Genomic DNA, 21441 nt, shown 5'->3' with positions numbered 1-21441 from the left:
GCCAGAAGGATCTAATAAGACTGCAGTGAGAGGTGAGCTGAACCATTGTCCCACAAGGTGTTTCATCACGTAAACACCTGGGAGAGAACGAGATGGAAGAAAATCCCCTTATGCTCCAGAATGGGAAGGAGAAGACTCCTCCTGTTCCCAGCTTACCACATGATTCTTCCAGGTTAGTGATAAATACTGCATATGTCTCTGTGCACCCAGCCTTGCTTGCAGGTGAACCCATTTGAATCAGGGGTGTGTAAAGCCTCAAAGCTTAACTCTGCTCTCCTTATAAAGCCCTAATCGTGCATGGCAGGGCATTTTACCCCAGGAAGGACCGCAGGGCTGGGCTGTCTGTCACTCAAAGGGATTGTGGTGCCATCTCGTGGCAAAAGGAAAATAGAAACAATATTCTGCACAATGGTTACTGCTCTGGCCAGCGTGCAGAGGGATTTCAAATATAAGACAGCCCACATTTTATGAATCTGTACAGCTGCTGCAATCCTTGCAGTTGAGCGTTGCCCCTTTGAGAGCACCAGCTCCTGGTTGTGTAGCACTGAGGGTGCCAGGCTGGGCTGCAGGCTGGCTCCAGGCTGATCACGGGCGCCTGCCACAGGGCACACTGCCCAGCCTGCTGCAGGCCACGGACATGGTGTGAAATGGAGTAGTTCAGACCTTTAAAATCAAACCACCTGTCCTGCCCCCAGACCTTTGTCTTCTCTTCAGACCAGTGTTTTGCAGGGCACAAACATGTTTTGCAGCTAGAAGGAAGACCCTCAGGGCCACTGAGGAATGTGGAGATGATATTTCCACCCATTTTTAAGCCCCAAGAGCCAATGTTTTCTGCTAGATAAATCTGTAGCTGAGTCATAATCAATGTTCTGCCATCATTTGGCTGAACAAATGAATGGGAGGAGGCACTTTCTCTTGCGGAGATATATTCAGCTGTCTAATTCTGTGTGCTTGGGTGTGATCACTTCTATCCATCTGCTAATGCAAGCCCAAATAAGATACATTTTTTAAAGGAATTGAGGAACTGGTATTCCTGTGCAAATTTGCACATGGTAGTTCATATCTCTTGTTGGTATTCCCTGATGCACTGGTATTGCTCGGTCTTCCTAGATTTCTGTATGTGGCCAGCAATACTGCAGACTATGGTCTGCCTGCCAGAGAGTACCGGCATGGAAAGTGATGTCTGGAAAGTGCAGGCACTGAAGGTTGCTATGCAGTGTAGGAAAGCCATCTCTCTCCTTCGAAGCCAAGACTCCCAAAGCCAGTGACAATGAGTCAGGTCTGAGGTTCCCCCAGTGAATTAGTTCAGATTTGAACCCAGCCCCTTGCTTTCTGGTTCCATTCCTCCCACCCCCAGTGGATTATTGTCACATCTGTCTTTTGAGTTCACATGACTATCAGGAAGGAGTTAGAGCAGGAACAGTCCTGCTCTGTCATAAGCCAAAGGCAAAAATCTTTTTGATTTCAGCAAAGCCAGGATTTCCTTCAGCCTTTCAGCCGCTTCACAGCTGCTGTGGCAGGGTAGACAGGGCTGTCGGGAAAGCCAAGGTCAGAGCAAGATCAGTGGATATGTAACCTGCTCCTGAGTTGGTTTACCTGTCTTCCCCCTAGGAAGACCCCGTCCTACTGCCACCACCCCTCAAGGATGACATTGCCACCAGGTGATGCTTTGGGAAGACAAAGATGCTACTTCGAGAGGGCAAAAGCTGAGCTGAGAGGCTCAGGATCCAGAGCACTAAGCAGAGGGACAGCATCAGTATCAGTGAAGCTGTGGTGGGAACCTTTCATTTTGCCTTTGCAAGCAAGAGGTGAAGGCTAGGCGAGCAAAAATAGTGAAAAAACAAGGCTATCCTCAGAACTGACTAGTAACCCACAGCTGAGAGCAAAGGGGAAGCTCTTTGGCCTGGAGAAACCACTGTCCAGATGTGAAGGGTCTCCAGCTGAGCTGGTTTTTAGTAGAGACCTCTTGTCCATGGAATACCAGTCAGACTGATAATATTCATTGTCACTCTGGGCTCAGAATCAGCATTTTAGGGTATTTGCATTTCTGTGTAATGCAGAGTTGGGTGGCAGGCACATGAGGTATAATGAAGACATTGGAGGATTAAAACTTTATTGGGATCCCATGAAGGAGGAAACATAAACGTTGTGATAATGTACATGATAAGGTAATGAATATGGAGAAGTAGCAATTCACATATGAGGATGGAAAAATGCCTGAGCTTTACATGAACTGGAGTAAGGCTGAGGAATATGGTGGCAGATAAGAGCACTACAGATGGGGTGGCAGCCAGACAAAGCTACAGAGTAGAGGAAACAAACAAAACCAGGTCTTTTCTGATCCCTGATTCTGTGTGTGTGTGTGTGTGTGTGTGTGTGTGTGTGTGTAATACTAGCACCATGAAATTATATTCCATTTGCAAGGAAATCACATGTTTGCTTCCAATGGCCGGATTATCCCGAATACCAGAATGATTACCCATGAGGTCCTAAAAGATGGAGAGTGTTCCTATTTAACAAAGTCAGGAAAGGCAGAGATCTATAAAAATGAGTCTGCTTTATTTTCCATGTCATTAGCAATTTATTATCAGTTTCTGATACAATTCTCATGTAGCCTTATGATTTAGACTGCAAATTTAGAAATGTAGACTCTTTCATTCAGACTGTGAGGCAGTGTTGAACCTGGTGGATACTTGCCTATCTAAATGGGTTTGCACACTTTGCCATGTCTTTCAGGACACTGTTCCAAGGCAGAAATAATTCCATCCTTGAATCACATGAATCAATCTGTTTTTTCACTCCAAGCATTTGACTTTGGCTGCCTAGCCTGGTAGGATTTTGCTAGAAGCTATGGATAATTAGAGAGTCTGGAGAAGTTCAGGAGGTACCTACAGATGGTTTAAGTGCTGTGAGCAGCAGTGCATTTCTGTGGCTCCCAGCAAATGGCAGTGTATCTCTCTTCACAGTGCTTTTGGAGAGATTTCTGCAACATTCAGAACCTCACTGCTTTGCCATGGGAGCCTGGATGTCAGACCTATGACTCATGCGCAGCTTGCCCTTCACCAGACAACTTTCTTGGGCCTTCCAGTTGCTCCATGCACAGCATCCCTCTCTTGAGAAGAGGTATGTGTGCATCACTGCCTCCTGGCCCACTGGCCAGCCCACCATTCAGAGGATATTTATCAAACAGCCAGAAGGATCATGCTTTCTAATTGATCATATACACCCTCTCACAGCTCAGGAGCAAAGAGGGGTCAGCAACCTACGTGGCAGATGTGGAGGTGGAGAGCAGTGGAGTGGGAGTGGATAGAGACAGTGGGAAGGGGATATGAAAGAGAATGATGTAGCAGGATGGGGGATGGTGAGTCCTAGCTTAGCTACGTTGGGTCTAAGTGGCTTCCCCGCTCACCTGAGTTGCTCTTTAACAAGGTTGTGGTTATTCACGCAGGACAGCACAGGTTGCCTGAGGCTGAGGCCTTAATGTGAAGGTCGTTTGGGGGACGGTAAGGTCCAAGTCGGACTCTGAAACTCCTGGCTGGGGTTGAAATGTAAATGTCTGCAGCAACCCTACGAAGAAGACGAACAGCTCCATCTTGGCAAGGCTTTCTCCGATGCAGTTCCTTCGCCCTGCAGATGGAAGCAGTGTGTTTACTTGATGAAAATATCAAGCTAAAATTTTTGTCATAGACACGTTAGCATCTGAGATATTGTAATGGAAGTGAAATCTCTCTGATGGCACCAGACAGTGTTTTGGAGCAGAGGAGCCCATCTTGCTAAGGGTGGTTGTCCTGTTCAGACCAGCACAGTGTGTCTGCCTGGTCTCTTTATCACACAGCAACATTCAGCAGCAAGTGACTACCATGTGGTAAGTTGCAGGGCTATTACTAATTTGTGATGTACCTTCCCTCTCCTTACTTGGGATGCTGTCTGGTCTAGTGAATGGAAATTCGCACTGCCAGTTAGGAGCTGGGTTAGGTTCCTGACTTATGCAGGAAAGTGATCAAGCAAATAACTTCTCCTCTCTGGCCCTCTGATTCCTTTCCCCCCAAGACTGCCTGTTTAGCTCATCAGCGCTCTGGCGCAGAGATGGGCTCTTGTGCTGTGTATAACGGTGTTTAGCACAACAGGGTTGTGGACTGAGGTTACAATTTTTGTATGCGTTACGTTATTGAGAATAGGTCCTTTCCTTCACCCAGATTCATGTGGACTTGTGAATCTTCTGAACTTCTCAGCATCTTTAGCCAATCCCTTCCTCTTAAAAATCAGACTGATAGAAAAATGCTGTCTACTCCCAAAGTGGGATAGTTTGACAACTCACTTTTCCTGTGGAATTTTATCCTAATCTGCTGCATTTTTAGAAAAGATTGTTTATTCTTTCCTACCTCCTTTTTGTGTTAGATTCCCTGCCCTTGTATGAGTGTCTATAGGGGCGAAGCACTTGGTGGACAGTGAGAACTGACTTCCCAATATCAGAAGTCACTGGTGAAGGTCTGTTGTTGTAGCACATTCTGGAATCCCTGAAAGTCATCGTTTAAGAGGAACAGCTGGAAAGTGTAAGGTTACTGGAGGATTTGTAGGAGTCTGCAGGAAATCTCCCTTTACAGTACTTACAGGCTCCTGCAGTGTTGGGATTTGTTAAACTCCCAGCAAGAGGACTCCATTCTGCTGTGCCCTCTCATAATGCGCACTGTTGGAGTAATAGAGTGCACAGGCTGGGCAGCAGGTGTTTCTGGAAATTAGCAACCTTTGGAAGCATTTGTGGCTGTCACGAAGACACCGTATAAGTGATCTTTCTTCTTTTGGAAGACTTTCTGTTACCTAACAACTGTTCTTGCCATTAGCTCAGTTTGAATCCCTAAAGTTTTGGTTTATGACCCTTCAAGGACAGATATTTTGCAGGTGAAATTGAAATAAAAAAAAGTATGCAACTTGACCAAGACAACAGATGGAGGCCAAATGAGAAACAGAACCCAGGATGCTAAGCGCTATATCTCCTCCTCTAACCACTGGACTGGGTTCCCTCCTCTAAAAGATCTTGCTAGAAATCCTTGGCAGCTTTCAAAAGTGCCACTGGAAGAATCACAGCCAGAGGTGACTTCTGGAAATAATCCAGAGCTTTAGGGGTAAGATTTCGTAGTGAGAGTAATATGGTTTGATGTACTCTGTCCCATGTTGGGTTTCTGCTGGCTGTAATACCCAGTTAAGGTCCAAGGCTTACTGGGACTCTCTTCCTTGACTCTAACAGGCAGTGGATGAGGCCTTGTCCCATCAGATCCACTCGTATGTGGGATTTGGGACTTGCCTCAAGGCAGACTTGAGGGTTCCTGGACTGTACTCTCATTTCCAGAAGAACTCATGATATCTCATGTGGAGCTGTGCTTGGCAACCCCACCAGTCCTGTCTGATAATCTGCCTACTCTTGACAGCTTTGAGGCATTTTTCCATGTTCTTTCAAATTCAGTATCTCTCTTCATCTTCTGTTGAAACTTTGGAAACCAACTCCTTCAGTGGTGGGAGAGCTGCACTGTGAGAGCAGTCTGCCTGGGCACAGAATAATTGGCTCTGCTCAGTTGGCTGGTTGCTTATTGACTGAGAGGGGGTACTTAGCCATCCAGACTCCCTTTGTGTATATTGTAATAAAATGGTCCTGCCATCCCTTCAGTTCCGTGCCGGTCAAGCCTTTAGTTACCTATGGAGAAGGGCAGGAAAGCCTCTTTCTTTACAAAGTTCCCTTCAGCGTCAAGGAAGTGGTTGGGGTTGAACTGATATGGTGTCTCCCATTGTGTCTTATCCAGCAGCACTGAGGTGAGCGATGGGATTACGATTATACCCTGGAGGAAAAGTAGATTAAGGTACAGAACTTAGCAAGAACAAAGTCTTGCTTGGAGATGTCACACACAAAGCAGGACTGAAGATCTCAGGCAGCACTGAAGGTGCTGTGATATGGGGAAGGGACCAGGTACTAGGAGGAGCTCCAGAGAGGAGTGATGCCCAAAGTGAAGGTACCAAATGTCTCTCTCTATCTCTAGCATTTTGCTCCACCTGGGATAGGTGGAGATGCTGAGGGTTTTATTCCATTAGCCAACTGAGAGGTAAGTCAGTTGAAAATTTCCCAGCAGTGCCAAGGATCAAAGCCAAACCCCACATGGTGCTGTGGGAACCTCAGGCAGAGGGTCAGATCCTGTAAGTTCCCTGGAAAATACTTGACTCTGCAGGTGGCATCAAGGCAGTAAAACAGGATCACTCTTGGAGTGAGGAAGTACTGAGCATGACAGCAACAGGATCGAGTCCTGTGGTACCAGTCTCTCTGGGCTCTGAGTGTGGTCTCTGGAGAGGAGGAAACTCTTCTACACCTCACTTTGGGCTTCTGTCCTGTAACTCTCTCTAAAGAAGCCTGGTTCTAAGAACTAGTTAGTGCCACTGACAAAAACAAGAAGTGTGATGTGTTCCCAGGTTGGAGCAATTATGTACCTTGGGAAGGAAGTAGCCCCTGAAGTGGGTGTCAACAGCAGTGCAGCGGGGAACATGGGGCAGGAGAGTGACAAACCTCTGCACCTCATGTATCACCGCATTTGTAAACGGCATGTTCTTCCTGTCCTCATATGTGGCCCAACTTCCAGCTTTGACAGTCCTCCCAATCTCCTCTTGCACCTTTTCTGGAAGGAACAAACAAAGTGAATGTGTCCCAGCAAGGACGCCAGCTTCTTTGGATTTTGTTTTGATAAAAACATATTTTTCCAGGCTCTGGAGGGAAAGGATTCCTAAAACACCAGTCCTGGTTTCCCCAGCTCTATCTCTAGTTCAGGCATGTGCATGAATAGTTCGCCCAGCCTCATACTTTGGTTTCTGCTCATACTGTCCCCCTGCAAGGCACAGAGACTATTTGTTGTGACTACATTCAGCACCTAATTGCATCAGGAGTTCATAATAATAAAGAGACGGAATTCAGCTCTTGAGGAAAAAGAGCTTCTGCGTATGTAAGGCCAGGCCTCTCCCCTCCTTATCAACCATGTCACGGATGGAGGGTAAGTAAAAGTAGCTCACTTTGAATCTCTGGGTATTTCATCATCAGCAGAATGGTCCACTGTAGGGTTGTGGCTGTGGTCTCTGTTCCCGCCATCACCAGGTCAAGGATGGATGCTATTAAGTTGTCATCATGGAAGAGGCTGTCTTTCTTGTTTTTCTCCTTGAAACACACAAGTGTACTGACTAGTAAGAAAGCTCTTAAAACAGTCAGTGTTAATATTCAGTGAGCTTGGGAAATACTGCGTAACCCATCACACTGTTGGGTGTGATCAGTGTTTGTGCACTGAGTGATAAAATAGGCCGGATCTTGTAGGCACAGCATCAAAGATGGGAAATTTGGAGTGAGATTTAGCTTCGATATCCATCTCCACCCAGAAGCAGGCTGAGGCCCAGTGCCAGATGCTGTTTACTGACTCAGCCTCACAGGTCTGGAAGGAACCTGCTCTCTTCTCTGCACAGAAGGACATTCAGCTAATTCCAGCTTCAAGAGACTCCTCCTGCCCAGGAAGGGAGGGGAGGCCTGGAATGCCCAAGGATGTTCAAAATTACTTTTCAAACCTTTTCTACTGGGCTTTAGGACTGTACTGGACCTTTCTCCATATAGGTGGGTAGAAAACTTAATGCCTATGGCTGGCCCAGATCCAGTTAGAAAGAAGAAATTCAGAGCCCAAATATTTTGTGTTCATTGAAATCAACAGACATGAGAGACTGCACTGGATCTCTACTAAGGTGAGATACAAGGCAAAGACAGGACTGGTAGTTATGATCTATTATTCAAGTACTTTGAGTGTACTTTTGATCTTGGAGCAACAGTATCAATGATTGATTGATTTTATTGTCATAAGAAGAAAAGCTTTCATGTGAATTCATGCATTTTTTTACTAGAAACCAAGAGCTAATCCTACATTATTATGTGTACTGCTATTTCAGGAGTGGACTGAAAGAGTGGCTGAGAGAGTGGCTTTCAAATCTTAAATTTGATGGAAAAATTCCTGCAATAAATTACACCAAATATAAGAGACTAGAGTCTGATTTCAGTTCCACTGGGTTAACAGCATTGACTTGAATAGGTTTACATGATGTGACTGAAATCGAGACCTAGCTGAGTATTTTAGCTAGAAAACCCAAAGAAAACACTGCAAACAGTCAACAAGCCTAAGCAGCCAAATACCTCTTGTTGCTTGATTATCAGTGCATCAATGTAGCTCCTCACACTGTTCTCATTGATGTCTTCCCTGCTTGCCTTCATGTATTGCCTTAAAATGACTCGCACATCTTCTATTTTCTCAAGCAAAATCTTGTGGGTTTTGAAAAGAAATCCAAGGAATGGGTAGAAATTGAAATACTGATGAGGAATTAAAAGAAATAGAGCATTAAGTCTGCTGTAGTATCAACATGCTGAAATAACTTCTTCCTAAGGGATAACATATCAGTTGAGTCCAGTCCTGTAGCAGTAATATCTGAGCATCCCAGGGACTTCTCAGAGGGGTCACAGGTAGATTTGCATGAAAAGGAGGGCTTTGCAATCTTTCAGCTTTGATTTAGTACTGCCTAATTTTAAGCATTTGAGCCATTCTATGGGAACAGCTCCCCTACCAGTAGCAGACTGGTCAGCCTCCTAAGAGAGCTCCTGGTGCTGCCTGGTTCCCACACTGCCAGATCACCAGCCATTTTAGATCAATATGGGACTGGCTAGTTCTGCCTATCTCACTTACAAAGGATTGGACACGGCAGTTCAAAGAAAAGCAGTTTTCCTTGTGCTCTCCAGGGAAGCATGTTTAATGCAGGCTGTGAAATCTCTCTCACCTGGACGTCAACACTGAATGTGAGCTCTTACTGGAAAATGCAGGTAAGGCAAAGAAAGCCTGCACTGTGCAATTATATTGAAGAAGTTGAAAACAAATCTATGCAGATAAAATCATCATAGGTCACTTCTTATTTTAGCTCCATGCATATTTGCAGGCTGGTTTAAAATCAAAGTATCAACCTGGTAACCCCAAGTATCCAGCAGAATTCCCATTCTACTGGACACTTGGGGTGACCAGGGTGGTATGTAGACAACCGTCACATTTTAAGTTTGATGGCTGGTTCTGAATATTTGAGAACTGCTGAACTAAATCCTATGGTTGGTGTGGCTCACCGTAACTTGCCAATATAAAAAAAATGTTAATCTATGGGACAAGTTACATACGTTCAAAGACGGAGATCCCAGAAGGGTCATGACTTCATCTATGAGTCTTAAGAGAGTGAGAAAGGTCGGGTCCTTATAGTCAAACCTGTCCCCAAACAGCATGAGGAAGGTGATGTTGGTTGGAGCAGCGTTGAAGGACCTCAGGCTAAAAGGTTCCCCTGCAATGAGAGGAGAATGGAAATGTTAATGTGATGTTGCAGCAGCAATGAGCTGTATGGCACCACAATGGTCCCCAGCTCACCTTTGAAGGATTTGATCATCTCTATAAGGAAGTGAAGCTCCTCAAAAATTCTCGTTTCTATCATTTTTTTCCCCATGCCTAGGTTGCGCATGCTGGATACAGTGAATCTCCGAGTTGTTCTCCAGAGCTCCCCAATAGAGAAGAAGACACCTGGGGAGGCCATGAGACATCTCCACTGGGGTCATACATGGAGGAGCTCCACCGCACAAACCAAGATATGGGACTGGACTGACTGGGATCTCCAAAAGTGTTTCTGCTGCCCAGTTTCCCATGGATTTGGGGAATAAGAGTCTCCCATTTCTGTGTGCCCCATCCCTGTGTCCTCTCAGCTCAGTTCTCCCCAGTCTCACTGAGCCTCTAGTTTGTGAAAGACCAGCTCTCACCCAGTCCAGTCTGACCCAGCGCTCTCTTGTGTGCAAGGTAAGCAGGTCGGGCTTTTCAGAGCAGCCCTGTTTGGCTTTAGAGCAGGGCAGAGAGGTTGGTCTAAGTCAGTCGTGCAACCTTTCTGTCTCTGTTTGCCAGTCTAGGGCCCCAAATGACCACCTTGGAAGGTTCCGCCTTTATCATGTTTCAGTCATAAAGGTATTTTATCTAAGTGGGAGGGGATAATTCAGTCTCCCTGAAACCCTTTTCAGTGCTGGGATGTTTTGCTGAAATTCCTAACAGCACTGTTTTTTTCAGCAGTGGTGAAAAGCCTATCCTTTTAAGGAGTCATTGGGCTCATGTCTTGATGATCGCTAATGACACCAAGCAGAGATGAATATTTCATCCCATCATAGTGCTGGATGCAGTGAAAGGAAAATTTGTGTCAGTAATCCAAAGAATATTCAGATTGTGTCAACTGAAAAGCTGGATTACATTATTTCATGTTCCATCACATTCAGCTGCAAGATTTTTGAATATGTTTGCCTTTCCTAGAATGAACACAATTTTTAAGTGGCATAGTTTTAATTTGGAAAGCAAAACTTTTTGTTTTAAAAATGTCAAAGCAAATTTCTAAGCTTCATTTTTGATTTGCTTTAATTCAGGAAATTTCATTTTGAACAGTCCTTTTCTGCAAACAGCTTTGGAGTCAACAAATTGGCATTTTCTGAAGAAAAATATGTTTTGTCAGAAATTTTGTGACCATTGTTACTTTACAGCCATTGTGAATTTACAGCTTTGGGTCACCTCTAAATGGCTCACGCTTGGACTGATAGGGTAAGCGTGAAAGGACTTATACTGCAGTACTGACAGTCTCCCGCAGGGATATGTTACATGTAAATTGGCTCTCAACATGCGTTTCTCCCCATCAATTCCCTTTCTTTATGCAATGATAAATTGATCTATTGATATTATGGCTGGGTAATTTAATTATTATTTGCAGTCCCGGTGTCACCTGTGACTATCATATAAAGCTCTTTTTTTGGACACTCAAAGCTAAAGCCTCAGCTCAAGCAGAGGATCGAAAAACAAGATAAAATGTTCCCTGAAATAGGGAATGGGGATGGAGAGTTGCCTTGGAAAAACCGTGGGGCTGTTTGTGGGAAGAATTTACAGCCTCAGCCCCTTGCCTTTGTCCAAACCTGTTTCACATCGTTCCACCCAAGAGCATGTGCGGAGCCGAGATTCTGTGGAAAGATTATATCCAAAAGCGTGGCACCAGGTAGCGGGAGAAAGGGGAAAACCCTACAGCTCCGAACAGCCAAACGAGTTAGCCCAAACTGCCGTGACACCGTGGGGGCGATTTGGAAATGCGTCGATGGCCGCGAGCCACTCAGCTCCCGTTACCGTCTTGCAGAAATTAACCCCGGAATTACTGCTGGGCCGTTAGAAATCCCCCTCCTCACCCTGGAGCTCTGAGGAGATGGATTGGTCACAAATGCTCTAGCAGAAGTAATTACTGCAAGGCTTTGCAGAAAAAGGAGAAAAGCCGCATGTTTGCTGTCAGCTTGGCTGCGGTAGGGTCTGAGGGGGATTTTTAAGAGCCACATTCGGGGGGGTTGTGGGAAGCACAGTTAGGCTGACGCTAAGCGACGGCATCATCCCGCCCGCCCGCCTCCCCTCCTTTCTCTAGTACCGTTTCCGTTCTGAATTTGGTCAAATATTGGGATGGATGGTCTGTCTACAAACTCCTCCGGGTAGTTCACAAGCGCCTCCCGCACAACTTCGTACCCAGCCAGGACCACAACTTTCTGGAACCCAAAATGGAGGGTGAAGACTGGGCCGTATTCTTCCGCGAGCTGAAAGAGAGACAAGCTGTGACGGTTAGCAAGGCAGGGAGCGCGCACGCATCCGATGCGGACCGACGTGGGAAAGCCGCTGGCCCCGTTACGTCCTGGCAGCAGGAGCGAGTCCCGCTCTGCCCCACGAGAAACGGCCGCAGAACAGCTCCTGGGAGCTGATCACCAGCAAAACCAGGGCATGTCGTATGGATGCCCAGTTGGGTTTTTAGGCTTATTGCTACAAGACAACCCCCTTCCCCCCCACCAGTCAGTACGTTACTAGTCTGGTTTCTCTGTTGAGGAGAAAGTCAATGAAAAACAGTCACCTAGAGCTGAGGTCTAGACCTCAAATGGCAGCGCAAGTTGATGAACAGAAGAAAGCTGCAAGTGGAGCAGAAGTTTTGGTACCGATAACGACGCGGTCCCTGAGGAAAGCACTTGCTCCCAACACCCCTGTTGTAGCAAAGCACTCCTGCATCCATGCCACGAGATCAGAGGAGGCAGCTTTGACTCACATCAGGTATTCAGCTTGCCCTGAAGGACCGCAGCGTAGGAAAGAGCGACTCCGTGGCCCCGTGCTCAGACCAGGCGTTGGTACCCCAGGGCGGGCCCCCATGAATGAGGGCCGGGTGCAGCGGGGCAGCCCACGGCAGCCCTCTGTGGCATTCGGAGCGGGCAGGGGGCAACCGGAACGGCTGGCTGTGCCCACGCTTGCAAACAAAGCGAAGCTCTTTTTGCACTAGAGAAAGCCCTGGCCGTATCCTTGCCACGACACAGAGAGGATCTTTCATTGCAGCACGCGCAAGAGCCGGCTCCCTGCAGCTCTGTCCCTGCTCACAGCCGCGCTGCACGGGCTGCACATTGCCGAGCGCTTACAAAGGCAGCGCAGTTCCTCGGAGGGCTGAAAATCCCACCCGAGGACACGCGGTCCTGCTGGCGCGTCCTAACCGTGCCCACGTCTGCTTCTCTCTGCCAAGGGAGCAGGTTCGCTACGAGTCTCCGTGCAGAGCCTCGCACGCGGAAGGGGAAACCCACGCTCTGTGAGGCCAGGCTGGCGCCTGCCTGCTGCTACCTGCCTGCCTTTTATAGGGGCGAGACTGCCGTCCACCCCTGCCCCTGCCCTTTCCCCGTCTGCCTCCGCAGCGTCCTGCTGCAGTCTAACGAGGGAGGCTGAATATCAGCCCTGCAGCGGTGGCTGCACCGTGCAGCTGGGAAGCAGCGCTTGGAGACAGCAGGGAAGAGCCTGGGGCAGGCTGGGGCGAGGTGGTTGGGAGCCGCTGCACAACTCTGCTGCTGAAGCGAGGACGCGGGGTGCGCGCAGCCTCGGCCCTTGCCTGCTGCTCCGGCAGCCACATTGCCCTGATGCGATGGGGAGGGTCCATCCCTGCTTGCCCTGCAAATTCCCCGTCAGGGTACCCCACCGGCAAATGCTGGTGCATGTTGCTCAATGCAATCATTTCTTTTTGTTATCCGTGGGGGGAGATGGAGAGAGGACCCCTCTGGATGAATCCCAAATTAAAGGCAAACATAGGCAAAGCCAAATATCCATCAGGTGATGCGAGCGTGCAGAGGAAGTGAGCAAGAAATGCGGTTCAGTGACACAGTAGCAATGTGCACCCAGCCACGGTGGGTAAACTGACCCAAACCCTGGCATTGCCCGCGGCGCGACGCCAGGGGCTGGGAGCCTCACCCCGGACCGTGCCTTATCCAGCGCGCGGCTGCTCCCAGAGAACTGCCGGTGTTTATTTAGCGCTGGTATTACAGGAGCCTCGTCAACGCCTAGTCATGAACTGCCCCTCTCTGTTTGCTCAGTCTCTCCGTCCCCGGCCTAGGTCGAGCCTGTAGGGTGCCGTCTGCCGAGGCGAGGCGGGAGCGCTCGGAGGGCTGACGCGGACACCGCAGGCTCTGTGCCAGCCTTACCTTAGCTGCAGGAGCCGTTTAACTCCATAAATGGGACAAGCTGTTTTAATTACAAGTTAACAGAAGAGCTTGCAGGCCATTTGTTCTGTTTCCTTAGCACAAATTTTCCATCCCTCTCTTGTACTGCCATCTAGATCTTAATGCGAATCCAATTCATTAAGAGGGAAGTAAAGTTTGCAAAGGGGCACCTGGATTTGACCATCTCCAAAGCAGTTTTGGGGACACTGTGGAGAGGACTTCCTCTTGCCAGTTCTTGAGGGTGGAAGGGAGGGAAGCAATTTCATTCCATGTTAGTTATTTCCAATGCTTTAATGATTTCTGGCTATCATCAGAGCTGTCAAATTAATACTTAAAATTCCACAAGCATTATATACTTCATGTTCCTCGTCACACTTAAATGAAGAAATCCCATATTACCCAGTGGTCTTCTTTTAACAGCTGATCACTCATAAATGACACTGCATCAACACAGACATTGGCTAGAAGAAGCTCAGAAAAATATTATAATGCAATTTTCACGCCTTTATAGTTATTTCAAAGCAAAAAAGACAAAAAGTTCTCACCAATATAACTGAGGCAGCTTTAAAAAGCATTAGAATCTGGGTTTGGGGGAGGTTTTTTGTCCTACCTTCATTAGTGATTTATCTTGCCTTCTAATATCCACCAAATGCAGGTTACCAATGATCGGAAGAGGAGTTGGACCAGGAGGCAATTTAAAAGCTGATTTTTTAGAGCCAGTTGAAAAATAGAGTACAGCTAATAATACTGCCGCACACAGCAGACAAATTAATGCAGGATCAGAGATAAATGAAATTAAAAAAGCCATTTTTAGTAATAATCTGTTTTGGGGGTGTTAGAAGCAATAGAAATGCAGTGGCACTGTCCCGTTTCTGCCAGCTGGCTTTCTGTTTGTTCTCTGCGATTGCTACAAGCACTCGATTCTTATTAAGGTTTGTAGAGTACCTAAATAAATACTGCATACTCCACCCTCTTTAAACACCTCAGAGAATGTGGTCTAAGCAGTTTGCAAAGCCTGTCCAGAAGTAAAGAGAGTTTCAAATTACAAACCCATGCATGTGTGTGCAAGAACATATACATGGGAAAAAGGTGCTTGGCATTCCTCTATAACCTCCTCCTCCCCAAGACCTCGAAGTCCTTTATCAGCAGTACCATGACCCTCCAAACACTCTACTGACACAGGGAAGTATAAAGGTTTCCTTGGATCCTATTAGAAACCTCCAGAATCAGATTTGGTTAGAGTTTGAGATCTCCTTCATGTTACCAGAGAGAAAAATAGTATCATTATGGGAGACTTTAGCTTGCTTGATATCAAGTAGAGATCAAAGGCTGTTAATAATGGTAAAGCCCATGTATCTCTGGGTGTTATAGGTCATAAACCGCTTCATAAAATAGACTCTGAACTGCCCAGAAGGGATGTGATTTCAGACTTTGTGTCTGAAGTAGAGGACATGTAATAGCTAGCCATGGAAAAATAGCTTGGATCAAGTGATCATGAATGGATTCAGTTGAAATTAAATGGAAGACAAAATTAGATCTGAAATTTCGGTGAAGATTCCTCATTTTGAAAGAGTAGCTTCTAAGAGATAGAGGGAAGAAGTTAATGAAGTTAGCTGGACTGGAAGGCTTCAGACCTTGAGCAAAACTGGAGCATGGAATTACTTTAAAAGTCAAATATATACAACACCTGGTGCTTGCATCCCTCGTAGAGAAGGAATTGAGATCTGCATGGTTGAATAGTGGCTTTCAGGGGGATAAAGGGAATAAACTGTTGACAAAGTATGGGAAAAAAGATTGTTTAGGAAAGAAAGATCTGTCTTACATGATCAGGAAGCACAAGGCTAAAGGTAGATTTATCCAAAGTCAGCAAGTTAGATCATATAAAGGCTGTTATTTAACAGTTAAGTGTCCTCAGCCTTGCAAATGCAAAGGGGGTAGGGAAGGAGTGGGCCTAATGTGAAGGGAGGACACGGCTGTGATTAAAGCTAATCCAGCATGGTCCCAAAGCAATTGGCTGCTTTGCTGCAGGTTGGAACTGTCTGAGTGGTGTGGAGATGTTACAGGGCAACCGTTGCCCAGAAGCAGAACAAACAAGTGTATTGCAACATTTCTGTTTTTTTTTTAAATTAGTTTCCAAGAAATGGGCTGGAGACAACGGTTTTCCCAAGAAATCACTTTCTCCTGCTTGCTGAAGTGAGCAAAGAGGCAGAGGGGGTGTGAAGACAAGCAAGGAGGATCTGGGCTGGCACAGGGTGCAAAACCGGGGTTGCAGTGGCACATGCAAAATGTTTGCTCCTGAGGGGTTTTATTTGACCGGCAGCACCCTGCACTACAAGAGTTATGTGCTGCTGCCTCTATCTTGGTATTTCATCCTTGCCCTGGGAGCTGCTGAAATCCTAAAAAAGCCTTTCAGAAACAGACTTAAATTATCTCCGAAAAGCCGGGGGCGGGGGGGAGTTTGCTGGGGGGTTTTAAGCCAGACTCAGAGTGCAGTGCATTAAAATGACAAAGGTAAGTCAAGCTCTTGCGATGACAAGAAATTCCTGTCTCAATAATGCGTCTGCTACATGTTTCACTCCAGAGCTGCGCTGCTACGTGCTCCCCTGCCTGAGCACACAGAGCCGAGCACGAAACACCTGCCAGGCGCTGACGCCGCTCCGGGTGCATTCCTGGGGCAGCCGGGCCCCTCCAGGGTGCTCGCAGCCGGGTTGTCTTCAGTCCCTTATGCCCCCGTGGCGATCCCCTGCCACAGGGAGAGAAACGGGCAGTGCAGATGAGACCGAGCAGCGTGGGCACCAGTCAGCATCACCCACCACCACCCCGGGGTGCAGCCACTGCACTGCCATTTGGGCCCCCCCAGAGAGATCCATCCAGCAAAGCCCATGAATGCACCAGCCCTGCATCCATTAAATTAACCTAAATCCCCCAAGATCTCTGCGCCTTCTCCGCCAATCCGGTTCTCAACCAGCAGTGCAGCCAGACCAGGACCGCAGTCTCAGATACTCTTGCTGGCTTTATCATAATAAGTTCCTTTTAAGCAAGTGCAGGAGCCTCAGGAACGTGGAAATCACCATAAGAGGCCACATCGGAGATCCAGCTAGAGCAATATCCTGTCTCACACAGAAGCCAGACCCAGGTACTACAGGAACTCCCTAGAGGTACTGTAAGATAAGAAAATATTTTTTTCCTGGCCTTATTTGCAGCCTAACTTTTGCTTTTAAGTAGATGGAGTGGCATCCTTTGTCCAATGTTAAAAGCCTGTAGCAGTAAGCTGCAACCTGACTGTGCATAAAATGTCTTATTTTCTTCTATTAGTTTAAATATGCTGCCATTCACTTTAATTTTCCATTTTGCCTCTTTAATGAGAAAGGGTTGATGGAAGCAGGTGACTCATCCTCTCTGCACTGGGACACTGTGTGGCCTACCCTTCCCACATCCCTTCTCCATCTGGTCTTTAAGGCAAACAACCACATCTTCCAAGCCACAGCGTACATGAGGGGTTTTCATTCTCCACCATCATTTTTCTTTCCTCCTATCCCAGCTTCTTCTAAAGCCAATATATCCTTTTGGAAATGTGGTACCCAGAGCACAATACTATCTCAACTGGTTGTCTGTCTCCCTGGGACCAGTGCAAGAAAAAGCCTTGAGCAGTGTCTTAACCACTTGGGAAATCTGGGAGGACTTCCACCTTCCTCACCCTGTGACTGGCAGCCCTTGGCAAAGGTGCACTGCAACTGAAAAGTCTCATGATAGTTGACATGAGAGCATTTGAGTACTGTAGGATTTTACTGGGTTTGCAGGACTGCTTACCTAAAACCACCTGAGGACCATGAAGACAGCTAGCTTCTCCAGGGCATCAACTTCCTGGAGGACACCAAAAGATATGGGGGAAAGAGAAGGAATCTGGGTAGATAGGGGCTTGCATGTCTAACTGAGAATTAATGGACCTGTTCAGCATTAGCATGGGTGTTAGCGAGATGGTCCTACCTCAGTGCATTGCTGTTGCCTGGATACCGTGAAGGACTGTCAGGATGGAAATGGATGCTGCATGGCTGGCAGGCTAGGTTGGAGAATCAGGCTCGTGACAGCTGTAACATAGAAATCAGTTGAAGATGGGCAGAGAGGCAGGTTTTGCAAATTCAGGAAGGCAAGTAGGCTTTTATTGATAATAATTCAAAAGCAAGAGTAATGACAGTTAATTAGCTTTTGGATAAGCACACCTGCTTGGAAGACAGAAGCTTGGAAACTGCTGTTCAGTTCATATGTCTGGGTAGCGTTGTTTGCAGCATGGTGACTGTGCGTTCAGTGTAAAATCAAGATAGATAAATCAGGGACGTTATGCGAAAACAAAGTGTTTAGCAAGCAGACCAAAATTAAGAGCTTTAGGAACAATATTTTACACATCCTCTTCTGTAGAGCATAGCCTTGAGAAAACACCGCGTCCTTCAAGAGCATCTCTCACTGCTGGTTCATTGTCTGGTGAGATAAGTAATGAAAAGGGCATAGAAGTAGCACAGTTACCTACAGGAAAGCAATTGCATGACACAGTTTAGGAATACCTGCTAATTAGGTACCGTCAAGCAATTCTTTATAGGCCTTAGGTCAAATGACGGAGATCAGCCCAGAAACATACTCCATACCTTAATATTGGCTGTGTCACATCATTATAGTCAAATGTAACAGGTTTGGGAAATAATTCAAGACTATGCAAGACTAATACTCCATGGCTTGTGCCTTGTGTGCAAAAAAGATGGTGAAGATAGAGTAACAGCGATGCACCTCAAACCGAACCTACAGGTTCAAACTCAACAGTGTGCAGGCTCCAGGGAGAGCAATTTTCTGTTGTTCTCAGTTGCTCTGATCTCAGTCCATTCACAGGCCTCCTCACATAGGCTGGTGTCTGTCCTGGAAGGTGTAAACTGCCTCCATGTGCATTTTCACACTTTAATTCATCAGACAGTGAGTTCTAAAAACTCTTTTTCTAATTCACATAAGTCAGCAAGGATGTGACCCCAAGTGTAGACTTGCTAACACAGCTCCAAGATCCCAGGATTGTTATACAGTTAAACTGTGCATCAACCTGTGGGCCGTGCACCTGCTTTTGATAGGAGATACTTTTGGAGGGGACATTTATTAAAGTATTCAAAGTACTTGTGATATTGCCTTTTCTGTTGTCATTTTCTGGAGTTAGAGATTCAATGATTTTCTCTGAGCTGTTCATGGCTATGAGTATTCCTCACCTTTTGCACTGTTAAACATGTCCCAGCTGCATGTTTCCCAGGGATCCCTGGGCATACCACTCCAGCATGGGTGTATTAAAGGTGGTGCAGCCCAAATTTATCAATTTGACCCTAAACCCACCTTTTCCAGCAACACCATTAAGATCAACAGCAACAGAGAAAAATATTTATATGTTAAGCAGGAGCTAAGGTCGGGCTTGTGGTAGTTAGACCGCAAACAGAGCAACAGCAAACACTTGTAAGCAAGCTTAGCAGCAAAGACTTTCTTGTCACTGAATTTGTTGTGCAGATTCCTTGAGGCGTATCCAGCAGCTGGAGCAGGCTCCAAGGTACAGTGCAAGTAAAAGTGCAACAGCAATACAAGTACAATGCAAGTGCAAGTGTGATACAAATACAAGTCCAGTATAAGCACAAGTGCAAGGTACAGTACAACTATTAGAGTGTTGCCTTTAGTCCTGAACTGAAGCTAGTGTGAAGAGTCAGTGTCCTGGCCTGACAAAGACCACCCTACTTTGGACATCCCTTCATATTCTCTTCCTCCTTTTTTTCCTTCTTTTTGCAGCACAGATCATCTTTAGATGCCAATGGCTTTGGTTTTGTGTTATAAACTTATCATAGCCACTCCCTTAGTCTCTGTAATTTTCTGGTTCTCCCTTTCTTTTCATCCAAACCTGCCTTTCCTGCTTCCAAACCAATACAAAAGCATCTTCACTGACTCCCTTCTCCCTAATCCGCTTAAGTTTTCCTGCCTTTGTTTCACTGCAGATGAAGCCTCCCCTCTCACCTGCACCATCATTCAGATTTCACGCACGTGCATGTGCACACGCATACACACACACACACATACACACATCATGGGTCCCTCAATGGGTGTAGCTTTGCAAGTACAGCTAGTTGTTCGTCATTTTGGTGGCTGCTACATGAAATAAATCATTAATTGTTGTAATCAAACAGCTGTTCTAGGAAAGCCACAGTCTCTGAGATGTCACCAGCTTTCTGCAGAGACCCCATATTACACATTAATGGTATAGGTGAGAGGCTTGGTGACAAGGTACAGTGTCCAACCTACTTCTCCTTCCAGTCTCTATTACCAGTTTACAACATCTATTTTCACAGTGACAACATACACAACCCTATTAAACTTTGACAGTGATGCAAGATCTCTGCTAGGCAATGTATTAGTGGCTCTGAATTTGTAACTTTGTATAGGTTCTTACATAAGCAACCAAAGCACTTTTTGCATGGATCAAAATTTGGCTTGCAATTCATATTGTGATGACCCTGGTCCTGCTGTACACTGAGCGCATATAACTTCTGCGGGAACCCATGACTGTGTCATTTGCTCAGCACTGCTTGGGGCTGCAGGCTGAGTCTGTTACTCTGCCTGGAGATCTTGCTGCTTATCCCTGACACCAGGAATGTCTGGAGAGGGAGACAGCTTGAAATGCCAGGGGCTGTGTATCTCCTGTAGAGCTGAGGACAGAGGGTAACATTTCCTAAAGAGTTTAAGTCCTATTTTCAGTCAAATTGAAAATAAAGTATTGCCCCAATTCATCCCACCAAACCTGATGCATCAGATTGAGAGGTTTGAATTAGGAGCCTGGGAGTGGTGGCTCACTCCACGGTCAATGGAAAGAGTGAGCAATTCAGAGCTTATGGCAGTTGAATCACCCACTGAAGGAGCCTCATTCTTTCTGTGGATGGTAGAGGAGATCCAGAGATTAACTAGGCTCCTGAGTTGCAGCTGAAGAAGTCAAGAAGAGCTGGGAGAGTGGGAGTTGTGCTCCCTGGCTCCAGGCTGCACGGTCCTTGCACTACCTCTGGGATGTGCCCAGTCTTTAGCTGAGCTGATTCAGAAACTATTCACTTTCCAGGGCTGGTTATTTTCTGCTAGCTTAGGTATCTGAATTGGCCCAGGCAAGGATCGGACAAGTATTGGAGCCAGCACACAGCCAGGAGAGGTGAGGGAATAGCAGAAACGCCGTTCTGAGCAGAAGCAGAAAGCTGCTAGATTGGCCCTGTCATAAATAGGCTCTTTAGTACAAAGTTTCTGGTGTGAGTTGGAATGAACCTGCTTCCCAAACCACTTAGATGTTTTCTGATAACTGTCCTATGTCTGGCTCTTGGCATAGACCCATGTTACACCCCAGTGTCTGGGGCTCTGTGAGGAAGATAAGGCAGGTTGTATTGCGCAATGGAAACTCAGTCTGAGGCTCAGCCAAACAACTATCCCTGGGAGATCTCTAGATCCATTAAATATACTCTGTGTCTGCTGGCTCCAGCCAGGCCATCAGTCAGCTCTGCTATAGTGCTTGGACTCTGGGCTGGGAAATTCCCCGTGGAGGCTCTCAGAGGAGAGACTAGAGCATCTGATGGGTTACATCCATAGAGGAGGCCTGAAACCATTTCATTCCTTCAGACAGCCCTGAAACCTGCTTTTCTGATGTGCTGTTCCAGGAATGGGTTGCACTGTTTCTCAATGCTGTACTTAAGGGTGTCTGAAGGATTTGCATCATACCAGCATCAGGAGAGCTCTTGGAAAGAATATGAAAGAGAGAAAAATAGCAGTGCCCATTGTCTTCCTTCTCCTAAAACTCAGGA

General features: G+C 46.5%; 1 protein-coding gene across 1 annotated transcript; it reads right to left on the bottom strand.

The window, feature by feature from the left end:
• Nucleotides 1–2538: 2538 nt before the first annotated feature.
• Nucleotides 2539–14502, bottom strand: LOC106491342 (cytochrome P450 2W1-like). Its single transcript, XM_067305938.1, has 9 exons — nucleotides 14211–14502; nucleotides 11518–11680; nucleotides 9459–9608; nucleotides 9218–9375; nucleotides 8198–8371; nucleotides 7045–7186; nucleotides 6472–6656; nucleotides 5690–5831; nucleotides 2539–3627 (listed from the first exon to the last, which is right to left on the bottom strand). The coding sequence occupies exons 1-9, from the start codon at nucleotides 14406–14408 to the stop codon at nucleotides 3437–3439; spliced, it is 1503 nt and encodes a 500-aa protein (XP_067162039.1). The 5' UTR covers nucleotides 14409–14502; the 3' UTR covers nucleotides 2539–3436.
• Between the last annotated feature and the right edge of the window lie 6939 nt (nucleotides 14503–21441).

Source organism: Apteryx mantelli, chromosome 16 (genome assembly GCF_036417845.1).
Source record: "Apteryx mantelli isolate bAptMan1 chromosome 16, bAptMan1.hap1, whole genome shotgun sequence".
In the NCBI taxonomy this organism is placed as follows: Eukaryota; Metazoa; Chordata; class Aves; order Apterygiformes; family Apterygidae; genus Apteryx; species Apteryx mantelli.
This window is presented reverse-complemented; position numbering and strand designations above follow the sequence as displayed.

Coding starts and splice junctions, on each gene's coding strand:
- LOC106491342 (XM_067305938.1), bottom strand. CDS start 14,408: ATGGCTTTTTTAATTTCATTTATCTCTGATCCTGCATTAATTTGTCTG. Junction 11,681..14,210: donor AAGATAAATCACTAATGAAG/GTAGGACAAAAA, acceptor TCTCTCTTTCAG/CTCGCGGAAGAATACGGCCC. Junction 6,657..7,044: donor GAAATACCCAGAGATTCAAA/GTGAGCTACTTT, acceptor TGTTCCTTCCAG/AAAAGGTGCAAGAGGAGATT.